Raw genomic sequence first — 12,035 nt, 5'->3', positions numbered from 1 at the left:
TCAAAAATGTCATAGTATAGTATGTCGTGCAAAATCATTCAAAAATGTCATAGTATAGTATGTCGTGCAAAATCATTCAAAAGTATCATAGTATAGTATGTCGTGCAAAATCGCCCAAAAATGTCATAGTATAGTATGTTGTCCAAAATCATTAAAAAATGTCATAGTATAGTATGTCGTGGAAAATCATTCAAAAATGTCAACGTATAGTATGTTGTGCAAAATCATTCAAAAAGGTCGTAGTATAGTATGTCGTGCAAAATCACTCAAAAATGTCATAGTATAGTATGTCGTGCAAAATCACTCAAAAATGTCATAGTATAGTATGTCGTCCAAAATTGGCCAAAAATGTCATAGTATAGTATGTCGTCCAAAATCACTCAAAAATGTCATAGTATAGTATGTCGTGCAAAATCATTCAAAAATGTCATAGTATAGTATGTCGTCCAAAATGACACCAAAATGTCATAGTATAGTATGTCGTCCAAAATTGGCCAAAAATATCATAGTATAGTATGTCGTCCAAGATCAATCAAAAATGTCATAGTATAGTTTGTCGTGCAAGATCAATCAAAAATGTCATAGTATAGTATGTCGTGCATAATCAATCAAAAATGTCATAGTTTAGTATGTCGTGCAAAATCATTCAAATATGTCATAGTATACTATGTCGTCCAAAATTGGCCAAAAATATCATAGTATAGTATGTCGTCCAAGATCAATCAAAAATGTCATAGTATAGTTTGTCGTGCAAGATCAATCAGAAATGTCATAGTATAGTATGTCGTGCATAATCAATCAAAAATGTCATAGTTTAGTATGTCGTGCAAAATCATTCAAATATGTCATAGTATACTATGTCGTCCAAAATCATTCAAAAATGTCAAAGTATAGTATGTCGTGCAAAATCATTCAAAAATATCATAGTATAGTATGTCGTGCACAATCGCCCAAAAATGTCATAGTATAGTATGTCGTCCAAAATCACTCAAAAATGTCTTAGTATAGTATGTCGCCCAAAATTGGCCAAAATGTCATATGTCGTCCAAAATCACTCAAAAATGTCATAGTATAGTATGTCGTCCAAAATCCCTCAAAAATGTCATAGTTTAGTATGTCGTGCAAAATCCTTCAAAAATGTCATAGTATAGTATGTCGTGCAAAATCGCCCAAAAATGTCATAGTATAGTATGTCGTGCAAAATCATTCAAAAATGTCATAGTATAGTATGTCGTGCAAAATCATTCAAAAGTATCATAGTATAGTATGTCGTCCAAAATGACACCAAAATGTCATAGTAAAGTATGTCGTGCAAAATCATTCAAAAATGTCATAGTATTGTATGTCGTCCAAAATCACTCAAAAATGTCATAGTATAGTATGTCGTGCAAAATCATTCAAAAATGTCATAGTATAGTATGTCGTGCAAAATCATTCAAAAGTATCATAGTATAGTATGTCGTGCAAAATCGCCCAAAAATGTCATAGTATAGTATGTTGTCCAAAATCATTAAAAAATGTCATAGTATAGTATGTCGTGGAAAATCATTCAAAAATGTCAACGTATAGTATGTTGTGCAAAATCATTCAAAAAGGTCGTAGTATAGTATGTCGTGCAAAATCACTCAAAAATGTCATAGTATAGTATGTCGTGCAAAATCACTCAAAAATGTCATAGTATAGTATGTCGTCCAAAATTGGCCAAAAATGTCATAGTATAGTATGTCGTCCAAAATCACTCAAAAATGTCATAGTATAGTATGTCGTGCAAAATCATTCAAAAATGTCATAGTATAGTATGTCGTCCAAAATGACACCAAAATGTCATAGTAAAGTATGTCGTGCAAAATCACTCAAAAATGTCATAGTATAGTATGTCGTGCAAAATCATTCAAAAATGTCATAGTATAGTATGTCCTGCAAAATCACTCAAAAATGTCATAGTATAGTATGTCGTGCAAAAGCGTTCAAAAATGTCATAGTTTAGTATGTCGTGCAAAATCCTTCAAAAATGTCATAGTATAGTATGTCGTGCAAAATCCTTCAAAAATGTCATAGTATAGTATGTCGTGCAAAATCATTCAAAAATGTCATTGTATAGTATGTCGTCCAAAATCCTTCAAAAATGTCATAGTATAGTATGTCGTCCAAAATCATTCAAAAATGTCATAGTATAGTATGTCGTGCAAAATCATTAAAAAATGTCATAGTATAGTATGTCGTGCAAAATCCTTCAAAAATGTCATAGTATAGTATGTCGTGCAAAATCACTCAAAAATGTCATAGTATAGTATGTCGTGCAAAATCCTTCAAAAATGTCATAGTATAGTATGTCGTCCAAAATCACTCAAAAATGTCATAGTATAGTATGTCGTCCAAAATGATAAAAAAATGTCATAGTATAGTATGTCGTCCAAAATCATTAAAAAATGTCATAGTATAGTCTGTCGTCCAAAATCATTAAAAAATGTTATAGTATAGTATGTCGTCTAAAATCACTCAAAAATGTCATAGTATAGTATGTCGTCTAAAATCACTCAAAAATGTCATAGTATAGTATGTCGTCCAAAATCATTCAAAAATGTCATAGTATAGTATGTCGTCTAAAATCACTCAAAAATGTCATAGTATAGTATGTCGTCCAAAATCATTCAAAAATGTCATAGTATAGTATGTCGTGCAAAATCATTCAAAAATGTCATAGTATAGTATGTCGTGCAAAATCCTTCAAAAATGTCATAGTATAGTATGTCGTCCAAAATCATTAAAAAATGTCATAGTACAGTTTGCCGTGCAAAATCCTTCAAAAATGTCATAGTATAGTTTGCCGTGCAAAATCACTCAAAAATGTCATAGTATAGTATGTCGTGCAAAATCACTCAAAAATGTCATAGTATGGTATGTCGTGCAAAATCACTCAAAAATGTCATAGTATAGTATGTCGTGCAAAATCATTCAAAAATGTCATAGTATAGTATGTCGTCCAAAATCATTCAAAAATGTCATAGTATAGTATGTCGTGCAAAATCATTCAAAAATGTCACAGTATAGTATGTCGTGCAAAATCATTCAAAAATGTCATAGTATAGTATGTCGTGCAAAATCATTCAAAAATGTCATAGTATAGTATGTCGTCCAAAATCACTCAAAAATGTCATAGTATAGTATGTCGTCCAAAATCATAAAAAAATGTCATAGTATAGTATGTCGTCCAAAATCATTAAAAAATGTCATAGTATAGTCTGTCGTCCAAAATCATTAAAAAATGTTATAGTATAGTATGTCGTCTAAAATCACTCAAAAATGTCATAGTATAGTATGTCGTCTAAAATCACTCAAAAATGTCATAGTATAGTATGTCGTCCAAAATCATTCAAAAATGTCATAGTATAGTATGTCGTGCAAAATCCTTCAAAAATGTCATAGTATAGTATGTCGTGCAAAATCCTTCAAAAATGTCACAGTATAGTATGTCGTGCAAAATCCTTCAAAAATGTCATAGTATAGTATGTCGTCTAAAATCACTCAAAAATGTCATAGTATAGTATGTCGTCTAAAATCACTCAAAAATGTCATAGTATAGTATGTCGTGCAAAATCACTCAAAAATGTCATAGTATAGTATGTCGTCCAAAATCACTCAAAAATGTCATAGTATAGTATGTCGTCCAAAATCATAAAAAAATGTCACAGTATAGTATGTCGTCCAAAATCATTAAAAAATGTCATATAGTATGTCGTCCAAAATCATTAAAAAATGTTATAGTATAGTATGTCGTCTAAAATCACTCAAAAATGTCATAGTATAGTATGTCGTCTAAAATCACTCAAAAATGTCATAGTATAGTATGTCGTCTAAAATCACTCAAAAATGTCATAGTATAGTATGTCGTCTAAAATCACTCAAAAATGTCATAGTATAGTATGTCGTCCAAAATCATTCAAAAATGTCATAGTATAGTATGTCGTGCAAAATCCTTCAAAAATGTCATAGTATAGTATGTCGTGCAAAATCCTTCAAAAATGTCATAGTATAGTATGTCGTGCAAAATCCTTCAAAAATGTCATAGTATAGTATGTCGTCCAAAATCCTTCAAAAATGTCATAGTATAGTATGTCGTCTAAAATCACTCAAAAATGTCATAGTATAGTTTGTCGTGCAAAATCACTCAAAAATGTCATAGTATAGTATGTCGTCCAAAATCACTCAAAAATGTCATAGTATAGTATGTCGTCCAAAATCACTCAAAAATGTCATAGTATAGTTTGTCGTGCAAAATCACTCAAAAATGTCATAGTATAGTATGTCGTCCAAAATCATTAAAAAATGTCATAGTATGTCGTCCAAAATCATTAAAAAATGTTATAGTATAGTATGTCGTCTAAAATCACTCAAAAATGTCATAGTATAGTTTGCCGTGCAAAATCACTCAAAAATGTCATAGTATAGTATGTCGTCTAAAATCACTCAAAAATGTCATAGTATAGTTTGTCGTGCAAAATCACTCAAAAATGTCATAGTATAGTTTGCCGTGCAAAATCACTCAAAAATGTCATAGTATAGTATGTCGTCTAAAATCACTCAAAAATGTCATAGTATAGTTTGTCGTGCAAAATCACTCAAAAATGTCATAGTATAGTATGTCGTGCAAAATCACTCAAAAATGTCATAGTATAGTTTGTCGTGCAAAATCACTCAAAAATGTCATAGTATAGTTTGTCGTGCAAAATCACTCAAAAATGTCATAGTATAGTTTGTCGTGCAAAATCACTCAAAAATGTCATAGTATAGTTTGTCGTGCAAAATCACTCAAAAATGTCATAGTATAGTATGTCGTCCAAAATCGCCCAAAAAATGAATACCTGTCCCCGGTGCGATTGTAGTGATGGGGGGTTGGGGCTGGGCTGTGCTCCCCCGGCCCCCCACAGAGATGACATGAGGGGGGTTATGCCATTTTATTTCACATTTTTTTGGCCGAAGAATCCCAAAAATATTCATAAGAAAAAAACATAGACATTGTTGTTGACTGTTGAACACACAGTTGGGGTCCAGGGATCCAGGTGTCCAGTAAGTGCTGCTTAAAAATGATCAGCACATGAATTAGACTTCTGTGATTAATGTGTGCACATGATTTTTTCCATTGTTAACTGGTGAAAACTATGGAGGAGTTAAAGTGGCAGAACGAAATCAATAACACCACCGTTCAATCATGACTAAAATGTGTCATCAATTCATTACAAGAAGAATTAAATACATACATGTGTTATTAAATGTGTCATTAATTCATTTAAATACCAATTAATTTGATGTAAAAAAAAAACATATATAATTATCTCACTATTTAATGAATGATTTCATGGTCCTGTGTTGCAGTGGACAATGAATTGATCTGGTGTGTCAAAGTCACCCATCGGCATCAAATCAATTGATGATGCACTGCAACACAGGACCATGAAATCATTCATTAAATAGTCAAGTCATTCTATATGGGTGTTTTTTTTTTTTTACATCAAATTAATTGGTATTTTAATGAATGACTGAATGTCACATTTAATAAGACATTTATGTAGCTAATTTCAATATGAATGAATGACACATTTGAGCCATTATTTAATGGTGTATTCATTGATTTAATTTTGTCCCTTTGTGTCCTCCATAGTTTTCACCTGTTAACAATGGAAAAAATCATGTGCACACATTAAACAGAGGCTCTGTTGACAAGTGCTGTTAACATCGTCCGAGCGAGGTGAAGAAATGACAGGTGAAAGAGTGATGGTTTGGTCCATAAAATGTGGGGTTTTCAAAGGTGGAAATGATGATGTTGTCAAATGTGTTGTTTTGTCCAGAAAGCAAAAAGTTTGAATGATTTCTTTGTTCGAAAATGTTGGCATTTAAGAAGCTGTAAAATCATAAAGCCTGATTTAAGTCTTTAAAAACCAATAGTTTCAGGCCTAGTTTGTTGAGAGCAAAAGATGTTGTTGGGAGATCTGCCTAATGACTACAATAGACTTGAATGCTAGCGCCCCCTACAGCTATTTTTGTTAATGCTTATTTATTTTGCACAACAAAGATATTTAATATCCACATCTGCTGTGACATAAGTATGAAAAACAGTGTTTTCATTTGACTGAATGACCTCTGCAGTTGTACAAAAGGAAAGACATATATATTGGTAATATTCTTTTTTTTGTATTTTCTTTAACTGATGTTAAAAATAAACGTCAAACTTTTTGTGGATTAGCATTAAAAAAAAATCAACATTTCAGTCCACTAGATGGTGCCAAGTGCTCACTTTGATATCGCAATATATGATTTTGCTAATATCGTATATACTATAATAATCGACTCATTGTTTTGTTTATATAAATGTTGAACATTTTCCGGTTCCTTATAACAAAGAAATAATTAAAACGGAATAATGTTTGGTTTGTGGGTAAAAAAAAAGAATCATCATTTCCAGGTTTGAGAAACAGTGATCAACACTTTTCAAACATTTTCTGGACCAAACAAATACTCGATTAATGGAGAAAATAATAACATTAACATTTCCTGGATTCTTTGTCTTTCTGTAACAAACAGAAAACAACATCATTTGTATGTGAAGAGAAAGAAAAATGAAAGGTGTGTTTGCATGCGGAGCAGTGACGTCACACTAGCAGCAGCAGGTGTATTCTGAACACCTGTGATCAGATCACTCAGGTCGGATGTTAACAGCAGGTGTGAACAGAGCGTCAACAGAACATCTAAGAAACGTGTGGATCATTTTTAAGCAGCAGTGTTACCACATGTTTATCCCCGCTGCTGCTCCTGCTAGCTCCGCGTGCGTGCGTGGAAGGTCCGGCTGGCAAACAGGAAGTGGATGATTCCATTTAGATTTATCGAGAGGGGAAGGCGCGGACGAGTCCACTTTTCCTCGTTGTGTTTTCTGCTTTTGTAGTTGTGTTTTCTGATTTTGCAGTTGTGTTTAATTTGCGTTTGTGTTTTGTTCGTTATTCGTTGGTGTTTTCTTCCTATTTGCGGTGGTGAGTTGCACTTCAGGGCCACCGTACATATGCGCTGGGTGAGCCACTCCACAGGAATGAACGGAACCAAAAGGGGCGGTGCTCTATCCAGTTCTTATAATACATCCATGTCTGTTATTGCTGTGCAAACTGTAATTAAACATAAAAACAATCACTTGTGTTAAAAATGCAGCAAATCATCATCATCAGTTCATTGACAAAATATTCTGTATTTTTCAATGTACTTGCAGGTATTATTTTGATTTCACTGCATCTCATGATGCCAGTGATGCAGAGAAACAGAATCATGGGTTCATACCTCCATACCTTACAAACACGTATATAAATGTATTAAAAAAAATACCTCTTTTTATTTTTAGGAGTTTTTATCAATATCAATCAGACTTTGTTTATATGGAACGTATCATAAAAAGTGATGCAACTCAAACCACTTACTATCAATATTTAAGCAATAACACATGCTGTAAGCACTTATATTATATTATACTACATTATATTGTGCTGTGCAGTGCTTGTTTAAAGGTCCAGTATGTAACATTTAGAAGGGTTTATTAGCAGAAATTGAATATACTACCCGTTTAAATGTTTGCAGAAGTGTATTATCACTTTAAAACATTTTTCTTTGTTTTTTTGTCTACTTACATAAATGCACGGACATCTTCATGCAAAGGCCACTGTGATTCTGAGTGGAGGATTTGGGAAGAGGGCCCCTGGGGGGGGGGGGGGCTCTCAGGACTTCTGCAGTATTTCTACTCGTGCACATCCTTTCCTGTAGCTGACATCACCAGTTCTGACTTATTCCATTAATTACTGGATGTGTTACTCATAATCCAGCTCTCATCTATTGGTGTTCTGCTCCAGTGAGCAGAGTCCAAACATGTCAATACTCCTACAGAGGATGTGCGTGTGTGTGTGTGTGTGTGTGTGTATGTGTCTGTGTATATGTGTGTGCACTCAAAAAACATAAAAACCTATTTTTGTGGGGACCGTTTTGTCTTGGGCTCACCACTTGAAAGGGCTTTCGTGCTAAATTGTCGTTGGAATAATACACTGCTCTTTATGTGGACATCCTGGGGGTGTGTGTTAATAGGTCACATCTTCAGACTTTACAAAATGTGTTTTCGGGTCAAAGTTACGATTCATTTTATATTGCACATGGCATAAAAAGTCACAAAATAGACCGTATTTCTTTTGTTTTTGTTCATAAATAGGAGCCGAGTGAACTTTGAACTGCCACGTATTGTATTTCCAAATTTCACAAATACAACCCGACTTCAAACATTTTGGGTTCTAAGGGTTAAGACCTGGTTTTAGGGTTAGGTTTAGGAGGTTTAAGAGGTTCGGGTAAGGTGCTAGGGAATGCATTAGGTCGCTGATGTGTCCTCACTAAGAGCTAAAAACAAGTTTTAGTGTGTGAGTTGTGAAAAACTGCCCTGGAGCTGGAAGCAGCTGTTTTATTTCAGAAATATTTACAGTGTACTGCAGCACTCAGCCACCACTACTGTATGGATTCATTCACTCTCAGTATCGATCGGCTCATTCACTGCAGCCGCCGCCCCCCCGTCTCATCAAATTGGCGTGACCTATAGATGCTGGCATCGTAAAGGAGTGCAGGGAAGCGACACACACACACACACACACACACACACACACACACACACACCATTCACTCCCGAGGATATAAATGCAGAGATAGAGAGAGAGGGAGGGAGCACCACCTGCAGTTAGACTGAAGCTCTCTCGGCCTCGCTATTGGACACCAGACTCCCTCCCAGGACCTGTGGCACAATGAAAGTAAGTGAAGAACTAGTTATTGGTTTCATTCTTGGTGTTAAGTTGTTTCCTTTTGTCCAGATAATATCTACAGACTATTTTGAATGAATGAATAAAAGTTTTTGATCAAACACAACAAGAATACACATCAAGAAGATTAATCATTTTTAAGTTTGCTCCAGTATTTTTTGACTATTTTATGCATCACATGTCTGACAATACAGTTTTGTTCTGTATGATTGTGGTTTTTTTTTAATTGTGTGTGTTATTTAGTGATTTTTATTGTTTTGCATTATTGTATTTTTTTATTTTGTGTGTTATTTAGTGATTTTTATTGTTTTGCATGATTGTGTTTTTTTATTTTGTGTGTTATTTAGTGATTTTTATTGTTTTGCATGATTGTGTTTTTTTTATTTTGTGTTATTTGGTGATTTTTATTGTTTTGCATGATTGTGTTTTTTTATTTTGTTTTATTTAGTGATTTTATTGTTTTGCATGATGGTGTTTTTTATTTTGTGTGTTGTTTAGTGATTTTATTGTTTTGCATGATTTTGTTTTTTATTTTGTGTTATTTAGTGATTTTATTGTTTTGCATGATTGTGTTTTTATGTTGTGTGTTATTTAGTGATTTTTATTGTTTTGCATGATTGTGTTTTTTATTGTGTGTGTTGTTTAGTGATTTTTATTGTTTTGCATGATTGTGTTTTTTATTTTGTGTGTTATTTATTATTTTTTATTCTTTTGCATGATTATGTTTTTTTATAGTGTGTTGTTTAGTGATTTTATTGTTTTGCATGATTGTGTTTGTATGGTTTTGTATCATATTTTGGTTGTTTTGTGTATAATTGTGTTTATGTTGTGTGTTTCTTATCATCTAATCATATCCTCATTAGTATTTTCTCATGTTTTCATGTCATCTCATGACTTTAAAGCTATAGTGTAAACTGCATGAGTTTTGCACTGAACAGAATGATTTTTATAACCTGATATGAATCAAAATATTTGCTTCCGTTTGTCTTTTTCCGTCTCAGGGTGTGAGGACCATCACGTTAACTTACCTTCTCACTCTTTTACTTCTCTCGACCTTTGTCTCGCAGTCGTGGAGCGCGCCAAAGGTGAAGCAGCTTTCTTCTTCTTCTTTGTATTGCAGACGATTGTTCAGAAAAGAAATTAAAGCATTAAAGTGAGAAATCCTGTTCTCCTTTGATTAAAGGGCTCTTTCCAAAGACGAAACTGGACCCCTCAGGCGATGCTGTACCTCAAGGGCACACGTATGTATTTACTCACTGTATACATTATATACATTATATGGAGCTCTAGAGTGCTCAGGATTAAAAGTATATAATAATAATGAATTAAGGTGAATCCATGTATTTAATAATAATGTCAAAAAGAGAAAACATTTTAACCTTACTTAAAAAAAACAGTTTGTGTGACACATGAAACAATCTGTCAAATTTCTATAAGAACATAAATACACTCTCATGTGTTTTTTCTCCTGTTAGAGGGACGCAGGTTCATCTCAGAGGACCGAAAGGAAGGAGATGTCTATGACACGTTACACTTGGGTAAACTTGACCTCTTTACTTCAATAGACAAACTGAATATGAAACTGAATTTTTCTTTTTTCTGGTTCCCTGACATGTGCAGCTCATTCATGTGTGCTTGGTTTTTTTGTTTCCCGTCAGAGACGCGCAGTCAGAACACAGAGACGCTGAGTGTGGACCAGGCGGCCACCATCCTGCTCAACTTCCTGCAGCAGGCCAGAGAGGGAGGTGAGAGAGACGACCTAATGCGATACAAATATACAGATTATTAATTCTTTGTCCACATATGGTGATTTGTATATAATCTTACTTCGAATCATAATGAACAAACTTGATTTCGATAGCATTTATCTAATCAAGGTTACCAAAAGAAATACTGTACGTGAATAATAATAAAACAGAACCAAATGAATAATTAAAATCCCTGCAGTCAATAACCAGGCATTAAAAAGTCTATCCTCTCTTAAGATTTCTTAAGTAGTAAACTAACAGCTTATGTCTTACGTAAGTCTCTTGTGGAAATATTAGGTGTTACAGAAACAGAAGGAAAAACTTTGTGAGAAATGTTTCATAAGGCACATTTTTAGCCTGTCAAGATTTATATTGTGAACAGGGTTACAATAAAATTACAAAAACAGAGGGACTCCATATAAAAAAAAAGTTGATTATGTAAAACACAAGTCATAAAGCTAATTGTGTGCTGTGGAAATCAACATCTTTATCAAATCAGATTTTCTTTTGTCTGCATTTTTTCTTAAATTTTCCTAAAATTGTTGTTGATTTATTCTGGAATTTAAACTCATTTTGAAGCTCAACCCCCTGCTGCATCATAGAATAACTATTAAATAGTGCACAACATTTGTCAGTGTCCGCTATAAACTTTTTTTCAACAAAATTATGTACATTAAATTCAAAATGGGGTTAAAACATCATCACAAATGTCTAATTTAAAGTAAAAAACAGAGAAATTGTTACTACTGCTGCACGTACTGTATATAAAGACAAGTACAAATCATTTTCAGTCAAGAACCTCCAAGGAGTTCCATACTGCACGTCATTAACCGAATCATGTTAATATTTCCCTTCTCTTCTAGCCGACGAAAACCCAGACGAGGTGTATTTCCAGGAGCTGCCGGTGTGGAAGAGGGAATTCTTCTGACGGTCTTTGATACGTTTGTAAAACTTGCCTGGAAAAAAAACAACGTCTTTGTCTTTGAATGTAGAACTCGTTCGCGTTCTGAACCGCTGTTTTGTATGTTTGAAATGTGATGTTTTAATAAAAAGAAGTGAAATTCACAGCACCGATGGTCTGATGTTATCTGTGCCTTGAAAACACTGCAGTAAGGAAAGTGAATTGTGAATTAGTATCAGACAGTCAACTCAAGCTGCTCTGCTCTACTGCTGGAACACACATCTTCACCGCGCTCCTCTATAATAAACAGCCAATTTAGTGGTCTATTTAAAGGGGGCTGTATGTAAGAAATGTATTACATTAAGTCATAAAATAATCATATTATGGAAGATTAAGGAAACATGTATTGTTTTGGTGTTTTGGTCTGTTGTGACAACCACCTGTAGCTCGTACTTCGACACCCAGGTTGTCAGCAGAGCTGCAGCTATGGGTCAAAAACGCTGAATATTGACAAATCTAAAAAAATGTGTATATATATATATATATATATATATATATATA

The 12,035-nt window shown here is 33.6% G+C and overlaps 1 protein-coding gene across 1 annotated transcript; it reads left to right on the top strand.

Moving 5' to 3' along the window:
• Positions 1-8,723: 8,723 nt before the first annotated feature.
• Positions 8,724-11,643, top strand: spx (spexin hormone). Its single transcript, XM_058625887.1, has 6 exons — positions 8,724-8,816; positions 9,827-9,910; positions 10,009-10,066; positions 10,301-10,363; positions 10,484-10,570; positions 11,437-11,643. Exons 1-6 carry the CDS (start codon positions 8,811-8,813, stop codon positions 11,499-11,501), a joined length of 363 nt encoding a protein of 120 aa, XP_058481870.1. The 5' UTR covers positions 8,724-8,810; the 3' UTR covers positions 11,502-11,643.
• The last annotated feature ends 392 nt before the right edge of the window (positions 11,644-12,035 follow it).

The sequence above is a fragment of the Solea solea genome, chromosome 3 (assembly GCF_958295425.1).
Source record: "Solea solea chromosome 3, fSolSol10.1, whole genome shotgun sequence".
Classification (NCBI taxonomy): domain Eukaryota; kingdom Metazoa; phylum Chordata; class Actinopteri; order Pleuronectiformes; family Soleidae; genus Solea; species Solea solea.
The sequence above is the reverse complement of the archived record's forward strand: the minus strand, read 5'-3'. Positions and strand labels throughout refer to the sequence as shown.